This window comes from Candoia aspera, chromosome 1 (genome assembly GCF_035149785.1).
Source record: "Candoia aspera isolate rCanAsp1 chromosome 1, rCanAsp1.hap2, whole genome shotgun sequence".
Lineage (NCBI taxonomy): Eukaryota > Metazoa > Chordata > Lepidosauria > Squamata > Boidae > Candoia > Candoia aspera.
The window spans coordinates 210,086,293-210,111,632 of NC_086153.1; the positions used below are offsets into that span (position 1 = coordinate 210,086,293).

General features: G+C 38.4%; 1 protein-coding gene across 1 annotated transcript in view; it reads left to right on the top strand.

The window, feature by feature from the left end:
* The window catches only part of VWDE (von Willebrand factor D and EGF domains), a 221,349-nt gene that overhangs the window by 37,467 nt on the left and 158,542 nt on the right, over nucleotides 1-25,340 (top strand). The window contains exons 9-12 of the mRNA XM_063307665.1: nucleotides 396-469; nucleotides 2,502-2,778; nucleotides 5,980-6,194; nucleotides 10,656-11,473. Coding sequence (XP_063163735.1) covers nucleotides 396-469; nucleotides 2,502-2,778; nucleotides 5,980-6,194; nucleotides 10,656-11,473 — 1,384 coding nt within the window. The remainder of the gene's footprint in view (nucleotides 1-395; nucleotides 470-2,501; nucleotides 2,779-5,979; nucleotides 6,195-10,655; nucleotides 11,474-25,340) is intronic.

Consider the following 25,340-nt stretch of genomic DNA (forward strand, 5'->3'; position numbering starts at 1 on the left):
TGGGACCCAAAGCAATCCAACTCTGTCTGATTGCACAGGACAGGCAGATTCAACAGGAAACAGATGGTCCCTCAAATAACTAGACCCTATAGCATGCAGGGCTCTAATACCTTGAATTGGACCTGGAAGCTTACCAGTAACCACTGCAACTCACAAAACAAAGGTATTACACAGGCATAGCAAGGTCTATCCATTACTTATTCTTAAATACAGATTCCAAAAAGAAGGAATTGTAATTGTAATAACAACAACAATCTAGGATATCTGTACTATGTTAAATCTGATTTTAATTCACCCATAGTCAAATGCAACTCATGTTTGATGAGTCAATATTAAGAACAATACTGGAATCCTGCGGCAGAGACCATATGAATTCCATGTCTCATTTTAACTAGGTCACAGTTCAAGACCTCCCTACAGGTTACTGCTACTCTTTCACAGATCCACACATTATCACATTTGATGGATGGTGAGTATTTTTTCAAGAAATTATGTGGCTTATCTATAGTAATTTGTTTGTTTGTTTGTTTTAAATCCATTCAACTATCTGAGATACAGATACTCCTTTGCCCCAGTGTTTTGCAGAATCCAAAGAAGCAAAACAAAAATGCTGGTAAGATCCAAGGGGAAAATATTCTTTATAGAAATAGTAAATTATTTTGAAAGTAAAATATTCATAAGACTAAAAGGTCATATTAGCAGTTAGTTTGAAAGTTGATTCAAAATTTATAGAAATAAAACTTTCATAGCTCAGAATGAGTTGTGATTTACTTTTCAGGTGCTTCTGTCTCATCCTCAGTGGCAACAGAACAGCTCATAGGATTAAGCCATAACAATCTAGGAAACAATAATCTAAAGCATATTTATTTCAAAAAGTTCCATTACTTGCAAAAGAGATTTCCAGCCAACCATATTAAGTTAACATTTCAACCTTCTATAGAAATGATATGCATCAATTATTCTTCGTACAATCATGAAATCTTATTGGTCAGTCATGTGCGAAGTCAATCCATAGTAACACCTGTCAGTAATAGCTGAGTATAAATGTAGCAGCTACTAGATTGGGATATGGCTGTAAGCAATAACCAAATCAGCTCCATTATGAACTCTGGAAGGCTGAAGCTCCTTTGTAGGGGTGAAGAAGAGTATACCACCATACACCAGTTGCAAACACAAGTAATAGTTTATAGCAAAAGTGTATTGAAGAATGAGTCTCTGTCTAGATGTAGGATTCTAGTAAAGCTCTATTTTTTTCCTATGAAATGTTCACCCAGCAATTGTAGATCTTACAAAAGTTGGTGATTAGTCACAAAAGATACTATTTTAGCACTGATTTTGCTTTGAAGAGCACTAAGCCATAAAGCACCCAGTTACAACTAAAATATGTTTATTAAGACATAGAGGTGAATATATATTCCCATTTACTTTTGTCAAATATTTATCTGCTTTTGTCCATGTCTGTTGCCATAGCAGCAGCTCTTAGACAGCTATGAGCTCATCATATGAATTCTTATGCATTCCTAGTTAATAACTCCTGTGTAGTGTTTTAGGTTACTTATATTGATGAAAAAGTGTTTCCTCATGAAGTGTTTATTTTCTTTCCCCTCTGAGGTCAACTACCTTACTGGATTAATTAAACAGTCTTGTTAAGAGTAAAAGTGTGCAAACCAAAACGGTGTAATGGTTGCCTATTCTAAAACACCATCAGACTCATGAGCAGGAATTCTGTCCTAACTGCCAGGAAACACGCTGAGACAAGGAACTGGTCTCTAATGTTTTATTGCTTGTACATAACAGGAATCCTAACAAACTGAAGAAGTGTGGGAAAACCCCAGCCATATAAACCCCAAAGGTTAAGGCGGTTCCGATCTGTGTCTCTTTGAATGGCTACCTAATTCCTCAGTGCTACGCATGCGCTTAACAGTCTGGATGGGAGCCCCCTGCTCGCCATCCTTACTCATGACAAATTCAAAGATATCTGATTTATTAAAGAATAGTATGCAGGATCACAGAGAAAGCTGAGAATGATGAAAGCACGCCAAATTCAAACTAAAAACCCTCGATGCAAATGAAATCCCTCCCCCCGTAGAATCTTCTCAAGTTCACAATCCTGGGTGCTCCTAACGGTTTCTGATGGTGTGCGGGAAAAGTCCTTGAACAGAGAAAATAATCCAAACACATTCCATTGTACTGATTTCACATACAGAGCTTGGTACAAGGTCTCACAGCAGCTCCCTCCCAAACAGAAACGCGCATCAGCGCCATGGCATGGGAAACATTACGATGTATAAACTACATTGAATCAGTGAACATGAATACATTAAGCAGCAGGCTTCAAAGGATAAGCAAGGTGGAAACGGTTAACTAAATCAGGAGCATTAACATGGTGGGCAGACACCCATTCAGGATGAGGAAAGTGTTTCCATCGGACCAGATACTGCAAACCGAGAGATACACCATTCTGTAAATCTTCCCTTGATGTTGTCCTTTTGATTGCTTAGGCGTTACAGTAACTACATGGTTGGAACTTTTGTCTTGTACAAGAGCCTTAGCCGTCTATTTGAGGTGCATGTACGTCGGTGGGACTGTGGCAGCCACCATACCTCCATTGCCTGTAACTGTGGTGTTGTTGCACTAGAAGATAATGATATTGTTGTGGTCGACATGTGCAACAGGCAATTTCTGGAAACCAAATCTCAGTTGATAATACAAAACATCAGAGGCGCATCACAACAAAATGTCAGAATCATGAAGTCCTATGGAGGAAAAAAAATCACTGTATGTATATCACCTTTATTTACTATTCTATTACTGATGGAGAAAAAAAATGTGTAAATGGAAATCAAGGAATGATACGACTTTTAAAATTGGCAGTGGCAACTAACAACAACATAGGTCTAATATTCTTTGTTTAGCCAATTGATCAGTCACTATTAAGTATCTTAAACAATGCAAACATTCTGCACAGCAATGCTTTATTATAGACTTGAATATTAACATTAGGGTCTGAAGACTGGTTTGAACTGGCTCATCAACCAAAAATGTATGGAATAATATTGAGTCACCCTATGCCTCATTCAGGTAATCACAGATGGGGGAATTAGAATGGAAAAAATTCCAACAGTTTGGATGTACATTGGGGGCAGTATTGTGCATAGTCTTTTTCCAGCCCAGGGATCTGGATCCTATGGGAATATACCGCAGAACTCTCATTTCTGCTGGCTAGTACAAAGGGCTGGAAAGTTTTGTTTGCTTGTTTTCACTTTTAGGTGGAAAACATATTTATACTTTTGATATCTAAAATACTTTCAGCTGCAACAATGGAGACAATTACCACCTGGAAACTTCTATTATAGCCATAATAAGACAAGATTATATATTAAATTCTCCATATCAAAAACATCCTGATTTTTCTTTCAGATAGTAATTAAAAATAGCATATTATAGCATACTTTCAGGTATTCTAGCTTTGACCAGGCCTGGCTTGCTGCATCAGATTTTAATAATAATAATAATAATAATAATAATAATAATAATAATAATAATAATAATAATTTTATCCCAACTTTTTAATATATAACTCAAGGCAGCAAACACATTTAATACTCCTGCTTCCTATTTTCCCCACAACAACAACCCTGTGAGGAGGGCTGGGCTGAGAGAGAGTGACTGGCCCAAAGTCACCCAGCCAGCTTTCACTCCTAAGGCAGGACTAGAACTCTCAGTCTCCTAGTTTCTAGGCCAGCACCTTAACCACTACACCAAAATGGCTCTCCATGTGTCAGCAACTGTTTGTTGTTTGTGGGCAATACATAACATCTTTTGGTGAGATGGGTATGCAAAATGAGCATGGATTTATAGTATACATACTAGGCACAACTGGGTATTTCTGTTGGGGGAATATTAACTATTTACCTTGTAGCTTTCATATGTTTCCTGCCTCAGTTTTAACACTGCAGTCAGAGAGGACAGGCTGTATCTGGGCCCAAAGTATAAACCATTGCTAAACAGATTGATTACCAAAGAGTCCCTTGTAAAAACAGAAGGTATTTCTGTTTCAAATTTTCTCTTATGTCAAGCTTCACACTTGGTTCAGCTGTAAGTCTAGGCAGTCTGGATTTTGAACTCTTTATTTAGGACTTTGCTTACTGGGGTGGAAGATTCACATATACAGTACTTCAGTTGCTTTTTTGCAGATTTGAAGGAAACTATACACAAGTGAAGACCTGCGTACTGAAACACACAGCAATCAAAGCTTATATATAAGTCTACACACCAGAGCTTAAATGTTAGGCTTTTTCCTCCCACCTTTCTGAGTCAGTGAATATTTTGCCACTCTCTTCAAGACACTGGAAATGGCTGAGAGTATATGTTCTCTCAGCCTTCAATATGAAGTTATTTCAAGTCTGGTTCACTAACCATTTCTTTTTTCTTCACATTTCCCTCCCTCTCACACTACATTCTACGCTATTCCAAAGTGTGACTGAAACATTAAGAATGTTTTGGAAGGGCTAGAAGGGGCTACAATGTGGGGGTGGAGGAACAAAGCTCCATTTTACATACACTCATGTGCATTAAACACTGAATTCTGCTAAAATAATTTAGGCTTACAATTTCACAGTCTTAACTGTAGAGAAAATAGTAGCTGAAACAGAATAAAATGGTAGCATAATTTACATGGCCTTGGTTGAGTCTATTAGCTTGGCTGTCATGTAGAATGCAAATCCTTCTAAAGATCTCTGGGAAAGTAACCACTGAGGCAACGGGTGCATGGATGTTCATGCAGAAACAGCTAGGAACAGTTTCTGAAGCAGCCACGGGAGCTTAAGAAGAGATATTTACTTTAATAATTTGAAAAAAGATGTTTAATACTCACTCCTGTATATTTCAAAGCACCTCTCTCAAAGGATTTGCACAGTCCTGATGGGAGGCATCTGTTGGATCTGCCTGCCATGTATCTGTTAAAGATGAGCAAAAAGGCTGAATACACAAGAATTCAAACCCAGACTTTTATGAAATTGATGGAATTATCACCTGCTATCTGTTTTCTTATAGCTCACATATTGGGGAGTCTGCAAGCAGAAATCCAGAAAGAGAGTCTGGATAGAAAGGAAATGGCAATGGTTGAATGGATGCTGGGTTGAGCATTGTTTTCCTTGGCTTCTTTCTTCAAGGGCCATATGTTTAGGAAATGATCACAAGATTCTTACTTACCCATTGTGAAGCTTCCAAGTAAAGGATCCTAGTGCTGCCAATATAAAGATACTGTTGCATCTGCCTCTGATTCCATGTCCATACCCCAAAAGGCTCCATTCCGTCTCTCTCTCAGGGTTCCAGGACACAACCATTGCTCTGCTTGCCCAAATCCCATCTGTCTACCTCTGTAGCTGCTGGCTTCAGTAGTGGTGATGGAAATGGGAACCTTTGCTTGCCATGTGTATAGGGCAAAGGAATGAAAGAGACAGCTCATTTCCTAAGGAGAAATCTTGAAATCTTACATGCCATAGGGAAGTATCAATTGGTAAACTATTTAAAAAGGCTTTTAATAACTATCATCTCTAATCTAGGTTAGTAATTGCTTTAAAGATGTTTTTAAAAACTTCATACATTATCATAATTGCACAACCTTTTCAGGCTGTCTAAAAGTAATACTCAATAACTTGTCTCATAACTGCTTTACAAAGAGATAAGGGAATAATGGACCCATCCGTCTGTCTCCTTTTTTGCTGATCCTCAAGTTACTCTGTTTAAAAAACTGCCAGAAGCCAAGATTTAGTTAAAATTTGGTTTAAAAGTCAGTTTCGAGAGATTGGAGATAATATTTTCTTTCCTTTCCTTTCTTGCCCTTTCCTTTTCCTGGTGAATTTGCGTGCATGTCTGTATGTTTGCATATTTATTTACATATGTATGTATGTGGGTCTGTAGTATGTGGACATACATAAAAAGGTTTCCATTCACCAGATTTTTCTGTTGTTCCAGATCTTGTTCCATTCAGGAGCCTTTGTTCGAGCTGATCTAAATGACTGGGGAATGAGTTTGACAGTAAGGGCACCGAGCATTGATTTTAACAGGACCAGAGGTTTATGCGGCACTTTTGACAGAAATAGTCAGAATGACTTCCACAGGGCTGATGGGAGCTCTTTACCTTCTCACCAGCATAGCACAACTGAGGAAAATTTCATAGAAGCCTGGAGGTAAGACTTTAAGAGGCAAGGGATGCACTGAAAAATGAGCCACCATTATAAAAATGTTCTATATAAACTCCTCAGTGTGCATTTGCAGCGGCCTGAGCAAGAGCGCTGCCCTACCTTGACAAAAGTAAACGCTGGGACCTTCAGGCACCTCAGACGGTATCAATAAAAATGTATTTTGAGCCCACAACATAAACTTTGAATCATAATGGAAGATATACATTAAAAGATTTATATCTTTTTGTATGCCTCTTTGAGTTAAGTAATTAGCTTAACACTTTACTGGGCACATTTAAAGTTTTTGAAGGAGATTACCAAATTAATCTGGGGACTTAAAGTTTTCTTGGAGTCTTTAACATACAGTGTCTTTAAATTATTCTGTGCCTCTGGCTCTGTCTGAGTGTTTCTCTCTCTCTCTCTCTCTTACTAAAACACAGTTCTGTTACATGTTTTAATTAGCAAAAATCATATCAAACAGTTATCAAGTTTATTTATCATGGCACCCTTCCATATGATGAGTTAATGCATTTATGTATCAAAAGTTGTAAATTATTTGCCTGTCATTTTAGATCATTAAAGTAGCTTCAGCATGAAATATATTCTTCTTAGTATTTACTCAATAGTTCATGCTTTCTATTTAACAAATACTTGAAAAATGTCATTATAAATCCCAAATCATAAAGTAATCTTGTATCAAATATATTTATCAATATATATTTTCCTGGGATTGATGGACCTAGGTAAAATTGTGCTTCCAATATTTGTGCATGCAAATGTGAGTAGATTAATAGGTACCGCTTCGGTGGGCAGGTAACGGCGTTCCGTTTAGTCATGCCAGCCACATGACCACGGAAGTGTCTACGGACAAACGCCAGCTCTTCGGCTTTGAAATGGAGATGAGCACCACCCCCTAGAGTCGGACACGACTGGACTTAATGTCAAGGGAAACCTTTACCTTTACCTATGGTGTAGAAAGGGGAGATTTGCACCCTGATGCCATCTGAATTTATATTTAATTTATCATTGTCCACTGCCCAGAGTCACTTGTCTGAGATAAGTGGCCATAGAAATTGATTGAATGAATGAATGAATGAATGAATGAATAAATAAATAAATCATAGCTTTCTTAATGTTGGTTTTCGGCTATGCTTACTTGCTGTCACTTCTGATGATGCAAGGATATGCAGAAGGGCCTATCATCTTGTTCCTAAAGTATGGACAGTATCATATAGGAGTTCCTGGCAGTTCTGAATCCCCGCAGCCCGTTTGCTGATTCAGCAAGGATACTGAATTTCGATCCTCACTTCATGGTCCTGAGAAACCCAGGTTCCTGGCTAGTAAATCCCTATATACTGGAATACATTCCTAAGGCCTTTGAAGTGATTGAGGGAATATTTTTAATCTCCCTAAAACTATACTGAAATATTCTCTCTTTCTGCGTGGTGACTTGCAGAAGCATCTGCGAACACCTTTGGAGTTTGATGGTACAGAATTATTGTATTTTCCATCCAAGCAATTTGGAGGATGCCTATTGTTGCACATCCTTTTTTCCATAGTGAAAAATTGGGCGTAATTCATTACCTCTGCAATAAAACTGAGAGATAGAGATAGAGACAGAGACAGAGACAGAGAGAGAAGAAAGAGTATACAACTTGCACATATACACCAGGGCCCCAATATCTGGGATACTTTTGAGGGCAAAGAATCATAAAAACTGCCCAGTCATGTTTATAACTCTACATGCAAAGCCTTCACATCATACATTATGGATGATATGAGGTGGAAAGAGACAGAAAGATCACTCAGTTGGAGCGCTTAAGTAACATCCTTATGAAATTAACTATACTCTGTCTTTCAATACATTCATTCATTCATTAGGACTGATTTATACAATATGGATTTAGTGCATTTTAAGTTCAGCTTGCCGAAGGGCACTTTCAAAAGTAACACAATGAATGGCTCCAAGTGTGAAATATATCATTTTTGAATCTTGCTAATGCAGATATGTTGGCATTCCTTTGAGCCAATATAAGTTTTACAATAGACATAGGTATGGAAAAATGAAAACTGATTTAAAATGCTTCTATGCAGCTATACCTTGTCCCTCAAATCATCTAAAGCAGTTTTGAGTTACCACCTGAATATCTGTACTGCTGTTACATTCTCTCAGTGTTCCCCCAAGTTGGTCAATGGAAGTGTACAAAAAACAGTAGCCAAATGGTACCTTTTTCCTCCTGTCTTTCACCACATTTGCTTTTCATCAAAATAAAAAAAGAACCCAGTAGGGCATTGCGGATGGGGTGGGGCATCAGCAAAGCCACTCTTGGAGAGGATGGGGGAAGTCAGCAAGGTATGATAGTATCTTGTTTACAGGAGGGAGTGAGAGACCTCGGGCTATGAGATCTAGGTTGCAAAATGCAGTTAGTAGCGGCAAGCATTAGAATATACCATAGCTCTAAGGAAATGTCAGTATTTGGAGGTGGGATGAGGTCGGAGTTCTGCCCAAGGAAAATAGTATATCTTGCATCTCAAAGGTCTTTATAACATTTCCTCTGGAGCAGGAGCTCAACTGACAGTTGATTAGCTTAGATTTCCAAGACCCACAGCTTCCACAGCATTGTGAGGACATAGAGATGTGGAATGGATCTTGAATCAGTATGTTACCCCCATGTGGAAAGGGCCTTTGAAGTTCATTTGTGAAAATAGCTTGGAAAATGTAATATTGTAATATTGTTCACATAAAAAATGACACTCTTTACTTTTTTTTGAAAATGCTAGCATACTTAGGAATAAGCCAAAAGATTTGACAATGTTTAAAATTTCACTCTGCTACTTGAAAGTTTGAAAGTTCAGCACCCTCATTTGGAGGAATGACTCTTCTTTCTTGTTTTTCTTCTTCCAGAACATGTTCTTTGTCTTTGTACATTCTGCATATTCCATTATTAATCCTTCTAATGACTGTTGCCTTCCTAAGGGGGGGGGGGAACCGACCCAAAGACAAATGTTATCAGATATTTATAATTCTAGAATGTCATGTTATATCAATATATCATGTTTTTTTCTGCTCAGATTTTTTTTAAAAAGTTCAGCAGCAGTTACTTTTCCAGATAAATTTTACAACCCTGTTGATATAGTTCAACATTTTCACCTTATCAATATACATTTGTATTTTAAAATCAACGTAGGAGAAGGTTTACATCTGCCTCTTAGTATCAACATTTCCAAGATCATTAATCTGTACTTTCCTATTACCTGTACCCAGCTAGACACCATACCTGTCAAAGGAAGCTGCTAAACTGATAAATCTGCCACCTGTGGGTCAACAGGAAGTGGTGTGTGAGGATGATAAGTGCCAAGATGTTTTCCGTAATTCAACGGAAAAAGCAGGAGTGCAGATTGTTGCTATGTACACAATTTGAGGCTATCTGTACTTGGCCACTAAAAATAAAATAAAATAAAATAAAAAAAGACTTGATTATTCTATTGATCAGCTGTTTAGAAGGGACTGAATTCAGTCCCTCAAAAAGTCTCCCATGTTACCTGAACAAATTCTCTCCTTCCCTTTTTCCTTCAAGCAGTTAATACACCTTTCACGTTTTTTCAAGGCACAAATTCTAAGCAGCTTTAAAAGCCAAGTTACTTAGTTGCATAGTTTATGAATCTATGGATATATACTTGCTAGCAAGCAGTAATTTACTGTGGCATACACAACTGGTCAGGTGCAGATTTGTTATAAACTTCTTAGACCTTGGCAGGAGTTTAGTATACTGTATATTCTCTAAGTAATAGCAAGGTTATGTACTCTGTTGGGAAGAAAGTGCTCTGAACACAGCTTCATTTTCTTAAACCAGAAATCACTATAGCTGGTTGTATTGTAAAACTGTATTCTAGTTCTTTGTACATGAGCTACCCAAGAGGAGACAGTATGAAAAATACTCAAATGAAAGCTCAACTCCTTGTGCAATCTAGTCTATTTGCCCCGCAACCAAAAGTACAGCGCAAAAAAAAAAAGGGTGTGTGTGTGAGAGGATAGTGTTGAGTTTATCCATAATCCATGTCAATTAAAATCTTGTCAATCCAAACTTATATTCTGAGAAAGTCTGCCTGAAACTTCAGCTATGTGAGAACGAGGGAATGGATTTTGGAATTAAGGTTTTCATCTCTGCCACTTGTATTGCTGAAAAGACCAGCGGATGCAATGAAACCCCCATCAGTCTTTGGCATATTGCATCTCTTGGCTGGTAAGCAGAATTTGCCTTGACAGGTTAGAGGCTGTGCAAAGCGGTCAGAGGTTGTTTGGACATTTTAAAAGGGAATCCTCTCTTGCTGCTAGTTTTTACATTCATATTGCTTATAGTTCAGCATATTGTTATACATCTAAATTGATTAAAAAGAACTAAGAATTTGTATTAGTGTGAGGTGTCAAGCCTGTTAACTTTTTGACCTGCTATTGTATTTTTTCAGAATAGCTCCAGGGATGAGTTTGTTTGACAAAATTCCATCACTGTCAGAATGGCAGAAAACAGAACATTTCTGTTTATGTCAGAAGGCTCCTGAATCATACTTGCAACCTTTAAATACTCTGCATACTTTTCAGAATTCTTCCCCCCAATCTTTGGATTGCTTTGATGAGAAAATTTATTACACTTCCATAATTCCATATCTAGATGTCACATCAGACTATGTCATTCACCTGCAAACAGATTCTTCTTTATTAGATGATGGGCAAAGTGTTCTCTTTGAAGACCTCCAAAGAGAAAAAAGGCAAGGCTCTTTGGAATATTTACCTATTTCCTCTTTCCAAAGTCTAAGCCCAACTGACTTGAAAAGTTTCACATATCTTTTCCCAGAAGATTATTTTGAAGGGAAGCCACCTGAAGTTCAGACTACGTGGCCAACTCCAAGTGGCCTGACCTCAGCTGAAGTCTTAACAAATTGCAAGACGTTTCTTGAAAATTCTTCCATTGGCTCAGCTTGCAAAGGGTTTCTTGGCACCCAATTCGATGTGGCCATTGAAATGTGTCTTTCAGACATACAGATTAAGGATGATATCAAATGGGGAGAATTACTTATTCCATTTTTGGAAAACGACTGTGAAAAAAAAGTCCTCTTAGAAAATGGAACTGAGTCTTTTCATTCAACACATGAGATACCTGCCATACATCACAAAATCGCCACAGTGCTCAGATGTCCCAACCTCTGTAATGGCCATGGACAGTGTACTATAAGGGGGTGTCAGTGCTTTGAAGGCTACAGCACCTATGACTGTAGAATTGCCAAAGGTAAGTAAAAAATTCTGTTTCCTCTTAATAATCTTATCGTTTTATAGCATTGGATAAATGGAAGGGTATCTGGCCACTGCTGAAACAGTACCACTGGTTAAGATACAGTACCTGATAAACTAATAATTAGGTTTTTATTTTGATAAGATTATTACAGTCCCTGGTAGGTTACTTTTCAGAAGTTTGATTTGTTGTTGTTGTTGTTGCTATGTTTTGTTTTTGCTTTGATTAATTTGTAAAAATGTGTAGGATGGTTCCCTTAAATAAATCGGGTTTATGGAATTATGTTTTAGCCTGGTCTGCATGCCATTGGAAATAGAAGTCTGACATAAGTACTATGGGTTTTTTAAATTATTTTTTATTGCTTTTTAAAATAATAACAGAAAAAGAAAAAAAGAAAAAGAAACAATACACAAAGCTACATACATTATCAAAAAAGAAAAAGAAATACATAACAAGTGCTTAAAAAGTGAGAAAAATATAACAGAAAAAGTAAAATAAAAATATGAAATATTTTATTATAACAGTAAACAGTTACAATTCAATATATATTTATCTAATGCAAATATGATGTAAATATATATCTATATTTATTTATAATATAGTTATATAACCATCATGCTTTTCCCTAAACTGCTGTATTTTGTATGAATGAGTCCTGTATTTCATTATACTTATCCATACGAAGTCTCTTGTAGGTGGCAAGTGAACCAGATCTTCAATCCTGACATAAGTATTATATTAATGCAAGAAAGTTCAGAATTTGTAGTTTGTTTATACAATTTTTATAGATTGCCCACTGCAGCAAAGGACTCAAGGTAGTTTACAATCAAAAGAAATAAAAACAAAATTGAAACTAGATAACCCAGGCAATATTTATACCATACCGGCTTACTGGAATAGTAAACTTTTAAAAACCTTCTTTAAGGTCAAAAAGTTAGTGGCATTCCTAATGTGGCAGAATGTTCTAGAGGGTGAGGGCCATCAATGAGATGGTGCATCCTTGTCCCTCAGTGTAATGGTATGTGGGCATGACCTTGAGAGACGGGAGGAAGAGCTGCAGCCTAAACAGCCATAGTGCAAAAGGCATCTCAGCCCACAGAAGGAAAAGGAGCATGAGAAGTGCCTCAGAAGGGAGCCTCCCTAGTTTTCTGGAAAGTAAAAGAAAAGGAGGGGAGAAAGGCTTTCAGACTTGCAAGGTTCTGTTACTGGAACCTTACAATAAAGGTAGTGCTAGTATTCATGGTTTGTGCTTCTTGTCTGGACTGCCTCCAAGGGCTGACACTCAGTCCTCCTCAACTCTCATGGAATAAGGAGGCTCAGAATACCTTCCGTTCTGATCACATGGGGCAGCCATATATGGTGGGAAAGACAGTCTAAGACACAAGTGCAAACCTTAAGTGGCTTTTAAGACAATAACCAGGACCTTGAATTGGACCCCAAAACTAACCAGAAGCCAACACAGTGTTCACAGCATAGATGTAACACTGCTGAATATGTGGAAACAGCCAAAGAGATGACCTTGGAGGCATGACACAGAGACAATGGTTGCAAAAACATACTAACCCTGGGAAAGAGAGAAAGTATGACAAAGAAGCTAAGACTGAGTCCTCCCTAATTCACTAGACTATAAGAGGGAGGGAGAGGAAAACTCACCCAGGCTTTCAAGATTCCTTTACTATGTTGTTGTTGTTCAGTCGTTAAGTTGTGTCCGACCTTTTGCGACCCCATGGACCATCACACGCCAGGCCTTCCTGTCCTCCACTGTCTCCCAGAGTTTACTCAAATTCATGTTCATTGCATCAGTGATGCTATCTAACCATCTCATCCTCTGCTGTCCCCTTCTCCTTTTGCCTTCAGTCTTTCCCAGCATCAGGGTCTTTTCCAGTGAGTCCTCTCTGCCTTTACTATAGCCTATATCAATAAAGAATAGTTCCAGACAGACTTGTGCAGTACGTTTCCTGACCTGGTCTATCTTGAAGGTCTGACAATATGCTTCTTCCAGTTAGCAGACAGCCTTTCACATGTTGAACCAGTTGAGGCTTCTGAGATGTCTTCAGGAATAGCATCATGTAGGCTATATTGCAGTAGCCTATATGCAAGGTGAGGAGGACATCAGTCACTTTTGCCAGGAGAACATACTGTATAGAGGGGATTAGTGTGACTGAAGTATACAGATAGGACATCAGAAAACGAGTGAAAAATATTAAATGTCAGTCTTTTAGGAGACTTTTAATTGGCCTCATAACTAAAACATTGAGTATAATCTTAAAATGAAGGAAAAATCATATTTTAGCTAATAACTGGATGAATTTATATTTAAATTATGACAAAGAGACAAAGTAACTATCTAAATTTATCACTGTCATCAATAGGGCTATATGTAACTTTGGTATTAATTGTCCCAAAATATGTTACTGTACAATTACTTACTAAGTACAGTTACTTAGATTTAATTAATCTACTCATTCACTACAATTATAGACATTCTTTTAGAACATCTATAACTTATAGAAGTTATTTTAAACTTCATGGAACCTGTTAGTTTTTGTTTTTTTTAAAATCACCCTTCCCCAAACCCCTGATCAAGAGACAAAGTACTAGAGATGGAAAATTGGCAATAAAATGAAATTTGTGCTACTTGGAATTTATTTATGCAAATTTATATGTTAAACATATTTGAATTTCACAAAAATGGATGTTCCAATTACAGCACTGGAATTTGTTCCACTTTTTCTGTTTTCACTTGCTTCAATTGTACCAGTTGGTAGCCAATGTTCCATGTCTGAAAAAAATGTTCATATTACATAAATATTTATTAAGTCTAATCAAAAAGCAAAATAAACACAATATGCATATACCAAGAGGTATATATCTAGGATGGATATGACAATTTAATATTGTAAAGTTGAAAAATTAGGGAGGAAAATCACCATTTGAGATGTCATTTAGAATGAATCCCTTACTTAGGCGTGTTGATGGTCTGGTGCACATACACATGACATGCAGCATAATAATATAGACAATAGTGATGGATTAACGTAGTGAAATTAAAATTGGATTTTTTCCCCATTATGAGTGCCTGGCCAAGCACCCATCTTCGGTCTGTTTGCCTGCCTTTTGTGAACATGATTCTCTGAACATGAACACTGTCACATATCCCACTCTGAAGGGACTTGAGGCACACCTGTGAGCAGCCAAGCAGTGCAATCCCAGATTTCTTTACTAATTCCCACAAGCTCAACAGGACTTACTTCTAAATGGGTGTGCACAGGATGCTGCCATGATTATTAAGCAGACTTCTGGGGGACATGTACATGCATACATTCAAGTAATGTAGAAACTGAAGAGGGAGGAAGAGATCACGCTGTGATTGTTGTAGCTCTGTTAGAAATGTTTGTGAGAGCTTTAGGGCAGGCAGGGAGTCAGATTTTGTGTGTTTGCACACAAATGTGGCAAGGAAAAGGTGGCCACTCACCTTCTGCATGGACTGCTTGCAAATGCTAGTGCTGCACTTGCTGCTTGCAAGGGAGAGGGGAAGAATGGAATCAAGCCAGGAGCAGGTGGATGAATGTATTTGAGGGTGTTGTTTTTCCTTAGTCCCACAGAACCCATTCAAATCCCTTAGTCCCTTGCTAGCCAGGGAATTCTGGGAATTGAAGTCCACACATCTTAAAGTTGCCAAAGTTGAGAAACACTGCCTTAGTCTATAGAACCCACTTTGAAAAACCCTTCACAGTGCACTCTGGTTTTCTCCATCCTAAATATTTTGTAAGGAGCAATCCCTGATTCCCCCATTCTCTACAGCAGGGTTTCTTAACCAGGGTTCCATGGGGCACTGTGGTTCCATGAGAGGTCACTAGGGCTTCCCTTGGAGATCACAATTTATTTTAAAAAATAATTCAAATCTGGGCAACTTCACATTAAAGAGGTAAGTTCCATTCTTTATTTTCAGTTTAAGAACACTGATAATGCATATACACAGGCCCACACATGAAACAAATATAATAGTTTTGTCTGGCCTATATTTGAGCCTGAATGTGCAGGGCTTCCCTGAAGCCTGAAAAATATTTCAGGGGTTCCTCCAGAGTCAAAAAGTTGAGAAAGGCTGCTCTACAGTTTATGGAGAAAACCATTTTAATAATGTATGTATGTTAATTAAAAGATTCATCGTAGGGGTTGTACACCACTGACTGCAAAACTTTAGGCCCAATTCACTAATAGCCAGAGTGTAATGATTACCTATTCTAAAACAGTATCAGACTCACATGCAAGATTCAAGGATATCTGATTTATTAAAGAACAGTATGCAGGATCACAAAGAAAGCTGAGAACGATGAAAGTGCACCAAATTCAAACTAAAAACCCTCAGTGCAAATGAAATCCCTCCCCCCATAGAGTCTTCTCAAGTTCACAATCCCGGGTGCTCCTAACAGTTTCTGATGGTCTGCGGGAAAAGGCCTTGAACAGATAACATAACCCAAACACATTCCATTGTAAGGAATTCAGATACAGAGCTTGGTACAAGGTTTCACAGCAGCTCCCTCTCAACAGAAACGTGTGTCAGCGCCATGGCATGTGAAATGTTACGATGTATAAACTACATTGAAACAGTGAACATGACACAGAGTTAACTCCAAATGTGAAGTAAGATTGAGAAAGCAAGGTTTAATACCTTTCAGTGACTGATATGGGAAACATGGAAACTGCTTAAACTTTTTAAACTTTTTAACAGATGATAACATTTGCAGGTACAATAGATTGTTCTAAGGAAGTCAAGACTACCTAATTTCAGAGAAATCAGTTTAGGGATTTTGAATTTAGGGTCCTTTAACTTCCTATTCAGAATTAGAGCTTTTCTGCGGGCAAAGAATTTCTCAAAAGCATTCTATGTGGAGATCTTACTCTTGAATCATTTTCTGTGCTTAGAAAGAAGTCTTATTAGTCACTCAGAACCTGACATTTTATAGAAAAGCAAAAGAAAAAAAAAGTGTTATGTTTGCTTTTTGCAGAAACAGTCTCTGTCTTTCTGAGGTCTGCTAGAGCAGTGAATTGAGTTCCAGGTATTATGGCCCCAACTGAATCCCAGTGACAAATAAATCTGAAGTAGCCCAATTCAGTTCAGGATTTGGGATTCAGCCTAATCTGTCATTCCTTTTTAATTTATACTCTGCTATTTGCCTCTTAAAAATATCTAAATTAATTGAACTTAAAATTATAAATTAAACAGTGAACTAGGCAAATGCACTAAAACTGGATTCAACACATTAATCCATCAATAGAAAAATTGGCTGTACTAATGGGATAAAATATTCCTTAAAGATGATATACCAATAGCATTCTTGTAAATTATTAAGAATGTCACTTTTAGCAAGCAAAGTAATAGATAACTTTATCCAGTTCTGTGTTGGTAACGTTTAACAACCAGCTCTCTGGGGAAAAAAATGTATGTAAATATATACATACATAAGTTTAATATAAATTTTACTGATATAAAGATGTGTAGCACACAATTTATAAATAATAATAAAATATACAATATTCTTTGTTGTAAATTCCATACACCCAGTTGATTTAATTTCATTTGATTTACCTACAATTATGTTTATAATCCTTGGCACATAAACCTTTGTACTTTGTAAATCTCCACATGCTGATTTCTGACTTTAGTTCAGTCAAGCACATTTGTTCCTAAGCCTCAAAACTGCAGACAAACTTAAGCAAATATGCCAAGCTGGAAAGCTAAAAAGAGTTCTGAAAAGCTGGCGGTCAGACAAAAGACTTCCAACTCAGACTCCACTGATAAAAGCCCAACATTCAAGAGTTACTTTAAAATTATTTCCTACAATGCAAACAGCAATTCTAAGTTCAGAAAAGGGACAGGCGCCAACCAGAAGTCTGTTTAGCCGTGCAATCATAGGGTGTTGAGAAGAGTTAATAATCAATGAGAACTAGGAAAGCTTCACCTTTCATCATGAAGACTGTTCCCTTCTTTTCCTAGGCTTCACTGACAACGTAATGGGTGTATGTGATGTTGTATGCCTTTTCTGCATGCATGCCTGCCTTCCCCATTTCACTTTCCTGTTGGCACCTGACAAGCCTTCAGGGGGATTTGCTTGAGAAATATACATCAATGGTGTGTGTGTGTGGGGGGGGGACCTTATTAATTTTTAATAATGACTGTGTTTAACAAGTGACTCTCAAAATTCCTGAAAGTGTTAGTCAGCAATCATGAGCCAGTACAAGCCAGCACTAGCACACCAGTGCCTTCCTCTTTCCATCAGTATTATTGTACATAAGCCATAGGGGCTAATAATATCCCACAATTTATAGTACAACTATTCACATCTATTCATACCTATTCACATATAATGTATGGTTTAATTGTTAATGTACATATGTAAGTATTACAATAGCAGTGCAAGCATATCTGCAGTAATCATTGTGGATTAGTCAGTTACTACAATCAATCGCAAAAGGGATTTCAACTTTGTAACTTTTTTTTTAATGTTTTGACATTATTTTACAAAATGACCACGAACACTTCAGTCCCAAAGCACATTTATTTGGAGGAAAATCCAACTGATACCAATACAACTTATTTCCAGAAAGCTATTTGTGATTGCAATCTTAAATTATTTTTTCTGAGAACATCATGCCTCAGGTGTTTTCAAGATATGAGATTGAGTGAGACAGGTGGTTGAGAATCAGACTAAGAAAGAGAAAACTGGCACAGAAAGTCATATGCTCACATAGACATTCATAAACACACACACACACGCACACACACACACTTCTCTCCTTTGAAATAATGGGAAAAATCACTACAAAACAAAGTTAAGGTGATATACAGCAGCCATTCCAAAAAGTTAAAGTAACATGGGAAACCTTTAACATTTCCTTTTTCTATTTTGTATAATACATGTGAAACTACCCACTGTTTTTTGATAAAGAAAGTGTTATGAAGATCACTCGTAGACATCATACTCCACTCTTCCCTCTTTCTGCTGAAGAAAAAGGAAAATAAATACAGAAATGGTCAATTATAAGGAAACAGTTCCCAATATTTCTAACTGAGGTTCTTTAAATAAAAAGGTTGTGAAGAAAGAAGGAAATATGTTTGCACAGCATAGAAACTAAAAAATCTTGGCTTAACTATGATACACATGAATGGTGAGCATTTGCATTCACCCACCCACCACTTCCTGACACTTTGAAAGATTTACTAGGATTTATATTATTTGAGGTATTTTATCTATGTTTTTAATTGTTAAATTCACTTTTAATGTGTCAGTACAATTTGTGTATGTTTGAACATGAGAGATGCAGAGACCAATGTGTTGGGTTACAAAATAATCTCTAGATTAGAGATCCTAGCTTACACAGAATAACATGAGCATACATGGGCTTTGGTTATACTTGTGGCATACTGGCCAAAATATGCCAAGACTGACTGGTGCTATCCTTACCATTAGCATGGAATGATGCATATTGCACAGCTATAAATTTAAAGTTGATAATCTAGTCTACATCTTTTCTATTTTATTATGAAGTGTTACAAAGTGTTGACAAAAACTATGATGGGTAATAGAGGTCACTATTTATGGCCCATTTATTGATGATCATAATGCATGGAAGAGTGTTGCTTAGAATATATACTAAAGAGCATAAATTAATGCATGATACGAATAAAAAATAGATTAAGCTGAATGCTTGTGAACAAAGAGAAAGGGGAAGGATGTAAAAAATCCGAATGAAAGTGATCTGATCTTGTGCAGTGGATTTGAGGAATATATGCAGGGAACCAACTGTCTAGTTTAAATTATTATTGAATGCTAAAGTGTATATCAAAGTACGATTTGGTGTCAACTAGATTGTTGTGAGTGTGTATGAAGGTAGGATTTCATAGGTTGGTGATAATTGCATGCTCGCTACAATGAATATTGAGAATGAAAGAACTAGGGACAGGTTTTGGGGAAAATTGTGCAGTGTTCTGAATGAATGTGATTTGGGTGAAAAAATTTCTGGGGTGAGATGAAAGGGTGGATAGGAATTAGATGAGAGAGTACAGAAAAAGTGACAGGCCCAAATAATCAGGAATAAATTAGAATGGCAATCTGCTTCAAATTCATGATTTAAGCATAAGTCTATTCATGTGTACACATGACAAAGAAATGAATCTAAAAGCACAATTGATCACTGATTGCTTATGATGAAAAATTGAGAGAATTACTGAAGGAAATAACATTGATAAAAGTTCTGAATGTTGGACAGACAATGGTTTGGAAAGGTCAGTAGTGAACCTTGGGAAAAAACAGACATGGAAGTAAAGGAAAGAAGTAAAATCTATTACAGTGAAATTAGAACAACTGAAGGAAGAGAAAGTATCAGTTCTGTAAGAAAAACTGTTAGAAAGTAGTTTAATTTCCAAATAGAATGAACAAAAAGTAGACCTTGAGAAAGGAGTAGTTATTTGGTGATCTGAAGACTGAGCCACTTTCCATCACCCCATTACTGTGGTCAGATCATTTCCTGATCTGGTTACTATTCAGAACCGCCCATGAATTCCATAAAATGGTAGAAGACACTAAGTTGGTCTGCCCTGGACATCTCATGGATCCAATTGGTTTCTAATAGGCACCTGGGGGATTATCCAGCTCTCTGGCAGACACTGTAGTAGATAAAAAGGATGGCCTTGAAGGAAAGAAGGAAGACCTGCTACCAAGGCAGTGATTAGATAAATGAAATTAAATCTGAGTCCAGGCCAAGAAAGTAATTTGTGAAAATAACTCAGATAGCTCCCCCCTCCTCAACTTTCATTAAGATAAAAGAGAGAGGAAAGGTAGCACATTCATATTTGCATATTCTATTACTATAGCTATTCTAATAAAAGTAGCTTAAGTCAATATGGTATCTGTTTCTTAATCTGGTCTACCTTATAGGGTTAACATAGATGATCCTAGTTGGTGACTTGGTTTTCCAAGGCCATCTGGGAAATGAAACACCAGAAATAATGCCTACTGCCAACCCTTCAGGGTAGTCAATACCAGGAAACCAAAACAAAGAATACTAATACTACCTTTATTGTAAGGTTACAGTAACAGAATCTTGCAAATCCCCTCTCCCCTGCCTTTATGTTCCAGAGACTAGAGAGGGTCAATTCTGAGATGCTTTCTCCACTCCCATTCCTGCTGTGGACTCAGATTTCTCTTATCAGACATTATCTAGGCTGTAGCACTTCTTTCTGTCTCTCAAGGTTACTTTCACAGCCCATTATACCTACAGCATTGGTAGAGAAAGACTAGCAGCAAATCTGGGTAGCTGTGATGGTCCCAGTACCAGGATCTTAACCATAGAAATTCTCAAGACAGTCCATTAGGAAGCTTAAAGAATTCTTTATTAAAATCTGATTAACACAGGACAGCTGCAAAGCTCTGAATAAGGTTTTGGTGCCAAAGCATTCAAAGTGATTCATTCCATTTGATCTCATCCCTCCTCCCTGTCTTGCAAACAAGCTCTTTCTCACTCCTGAATTCCCCCCTCCCAGCTTGTTAGTTCATTAGAGTAATTTAGATTCCAGGTGTCTTATCAGCACAGCTTGGCCTTGGCTGTAATGGCTCAAGAAGGAATGTGCTGAAGCATTCTGTCTGTTCGTGAAGTTGCAAAGCTGACATATAAGCTGACATGTGTTTGTAGTGCTTTATGGCAGGCAAGCAAAGGAGGCCTGACATGCCACCCCCCTAGAAGAAAGAAGTCCTGGCAGGAACAAAAGGAGACCGCTGATCCTGCAAAGTAGAACAGAAAGAACATGTGAAAAATTATTTAGGTTTATTGGGGAAGCTGGCATGGAATGCACGAAGCAAGTCAGGTGCTCGAACGTGGTGACTGTTCACCCATTCGCTGTCACTTTTAGGTAACTGCTTCCACTAAATGAGGTACTGTAGGTGGCCCTGGTGTCTGCGAGAATCCAAAATGGCTTGAATTTCTAAATGTTGTTCTCCATCAATCATGATAGGATTTGGAGGGGTTGGGTTAGGATGCCACCGATCCAAATCATGGAAACATTTGAGAAGGCTACAGTGAAAAACAGGATGAATGTGTTGCATGTTCTTAGGAAGTTGTAATTGCACAGTGACAGGATTAATGACTTTGGTAATAGGGAATGGCCTGATGAACTTAGGACTTAGTTTCTTAGAGGTTGTGTTGATTTTAGGTGTTTTGTAGAAAGGCTTTTTCCCGACTGATAAGTCCCATCCTGGAGCACATTTGTGATCTGCAAACTTTTTATAAGTGTCTTTAGCATCCTGTAAAGTTTGGAGCATCACAGGCCAATTATTGCAGATTTGTTTAATCCAGTCATCAGCCATGAGAGGTTTGTTCATATTTTGAGGCAATTCTGGAATAGGAACAAAGTCCTGTCCATATACAATCTGAAATGGGGAAAATCTAGTACTCTGGTGGATAGAGTTATTATAAGCAACCTCAGGAAAAGGAAGTCGGTCCACCTAATCATCCTGTTGGTATAGCATCAGAGATATTGTTCCAGTACAGCATTCAGACATTTCATCAATCCATCCTTTTGAGGATGAATGATGGAGCTTAGTGCTGGGGGCCATAGTCAGAAATGACATGTGAGGGGACCCCATGTAGCTGATAGATGTGTTGTATGGAAAGCCTGGCCAGTTGGCAACCCCAAATGGAATGAAATGTGCTTGTGATGGATGATGGAGCTTAGTGCTGGGGGCCATAGTCAGAAATGACATGTGAGGGGACCCCATGTAGCTGATAGATGTGTTGTATGGAAAGCCTGGCCAGCTGGCAACCCCAAACAGGGAATGAAATGTGCTTGTTTGGAAAATAAATCAGTTACCATGCAGATAGCAGTTTTCTTCTTGCTCTCAGGTAATTCAACAATGAAATCCATGGCAATTTAGTCCCAAGGCCAGGTAGGACTGGCTACATTTTGCAGTAATCCTGTGGCTTTACCTACTTTACATTTGGAAACAGCACAAGTAGGACAGGTGGAAATATAATCCTGCCCATCTTTTCTGAGAGACGGCCACCAAAATTGCCTGTGAATTAAATGTGAAGTCTTTACAAAGCCAAAATGTCCAGCAGGTTTGGAGTCATGACAGCACTGTAGAATTTTCTTGCATAAAATTTCAGGGACATAAATCTGGGCTCTGCGCTACCAAATTCCATTGTGCTCCATGAGAGTAGTTTTGTTTTGTGCCAGCCATGTATCTTGTTGCTGGGCAACAATCAGCTCCTGTTGCAAGTCAGCAGGTGGAGTAGGCGTGGAATCAGGTTTGGCGCTTCTAGTTACAGCAACCAATCCCAGTGAGGAGAGTATGACAGAGTCCACAATCTCCTCCCTTTCACTGTTGTGCTGGGGTTGGCGGGATAAGTCATCTGCCAAGAAACTTTTCCCCCCTGGAAGGTATTTCAATGTAAAATGAAAGTGGCTGAAAAATTGCACCCAGTGGATGTGTTTGGGATTCAAGTTCCTGGGAGACTGGAGCGCTTGTAGATATTTATGATCTGTCCAAACCTCAAATGGATGAGGAGCTCCTTCTAAGAGGTGGCGCCAAGTTAAGAGTGCGTAGCAGACAGCAAAGGCTTCCTTCTCCCAAACATGCCAGTGTCTCTCAGTGTCAGTGAACTTGTGTGAAATGTATGCACAGAGGTGTAATGTCCCATGACTGTCCTTTTGCAATAAAACACAACCAATTGCCACGTCAGAAGCATCTGCTTGGATGACTAGGGGCAAGGATGGGTCAGGATGTTTTAAAATAGGCTCTGCTGTAAATAGGGCTTTGAGATGGTTGAAAGCTTGTTGGCATTCTGCAGTCCAATTGAGCACTGCCCCTGGCTTCTTAGCTTTCTTTTCATTCCCTTCCTTTTAGTTATTAACAAATCGGTCAGGGGCAGAGCAATTTGGGCCAAGTTTGGGATGAATTGCCAATAAAAATTGGCAAACCCAAGGAAACTTTGTAACTGCCTTCTTGTTTTGGGTGCTTGCCAAGCTAAAACATCCCATACCTTGGCTGGGTCCATCTCTATGCCTTTACTGGATATTCTGTATCCCAAGTAGTCCAACTGTTTTTTATGGAATTCACATTTAGACAGTTCAGTGTACAGCTGAGCTTTTAGCAGTCTCTTTAAAACCTCCCTGACCAATTTTACATGGTCAGCCATGTTTTCGCTATAGATTAAGATATCATAGAGATACACAAGCCCCCATTTGTATAGGAAGTCATGAAGAGCCTCATTTATTAATTGCATGAAGCATCCACCCACCCCCCATCCGAACAGCATCACGAGGTACTCAAAAGCCCCTAAGGGGCAATTAAAAGCAGTTTTCCATTCATCCCCCTCTCTTATGTGTACGTGAAGTAGGCTTCACATAAATCCAGCTTGGTAAAAATCTTCCCTTTTGACAAGTGCACCAACATGTATTTCATCAGAGGGAGAGGGTATTTATTACAGGTACTAATTGTATTGAGACCCCTATTGTCCATACATAGCCACAAAGAGCCATCTTTCTTGGTGTGGAACAACACAGGAGTGCCTAGGGGTGAATTGGCAGGTCAGATGAAACCTCGCTTCAAATTTTGTCAATGAACTCTCGTGAGGCTGCTTTCTCTTTAAGAGTCATAGAATAAATCTTTGGCTTGGTAAATGAGGCCCCAGGTTCCAATTCAATAGCACACTCCAATTTTTGATGGGGTGGAAGCTGATTGGATTCAGCTTCTCCAAATACCACCACTAGGTCTCTATACTGTAGTGGGATCTGGGGTTCCCCCAGGGCTATGCCAGGCTTTGGGAGTTCTGCCACACCAGCCATCGTTTCTAAGTCCGGGGGCAGCTCAGGTTCCAGCCAACCCCTGTACGCCCCATCTATGAACTGCAACTGCCCTGTGGCCCAGTCCACCTTGGGATTTCTTTGCTTCAGCCACTCTAACCCCAGTATTATAGATTGATGTGCTATAGGGGTCACTAGGAATCTCAAAGTCTGTTTATGAGTTCCAATCCTCATCTCCACCATTTCAGTGTAAAATTGCACAGGACCTGCTTGCATGACTGACCCATCAAGTTGCATAAAAGTTACGGGGTTTCTCAGCCTGCCAACCATCAGTCTTAGTCCCATTACTACTGCAGGGTGCATTAAACATTGAATACAGCCAGAGTCTAAAACTACCCCTGCCAGTCCATAAGGATTTGATTTTAGTCCCCACTAATATGCTTGGGCATGGTCCACTCACCATTGTATTGGGGTGCTCATTGCGTTGAGTTATTGCTGCCTGTCCTTGGGCACCATTTAGGACAGGCAATTGACAGTAGCTTACATTTAAAAGTTTGCTGTTGTTTTTTACAAAAATCAAAACACAAAAAAGAATCATGAATGGGTTAGGGTTAAAATAACATAAAACGAAAGAAAGTCCATCCAACAGGCTCAATCTTCTGTACCCCAGAATCTCAGAGAATAGCCAGGTCTTTAATAGCTTCCTATTAAATTCCTATTGAATTCCTATTTAGCAACCCAATAAATAGAGCTTCTCCAGAATGATCTATCCCCAACCTGGCTTGTCAGGTCTTCCAATTGCACACCCATTGCCACTGTAATTGAGATCATTCACCTTGCTGCTGGCCATCCTCTTCTTTTCTTTGTTTACACTCTTCCCAGCATTGTAGATTTTTCAGGAAAGCTAGGTCTTTGCATAACATATCCAAAATATGAAAGTTTGAGCCTGTTAATTTGTGCCTCGAGTAAGAATTCTAGATTGATTTGTTCTCTGATCCCTGGTTTGTTTTCTTGGTTATCCATGGAATTCTCAGTTGTCTTCTCCAATATCAGAGTTGAAAA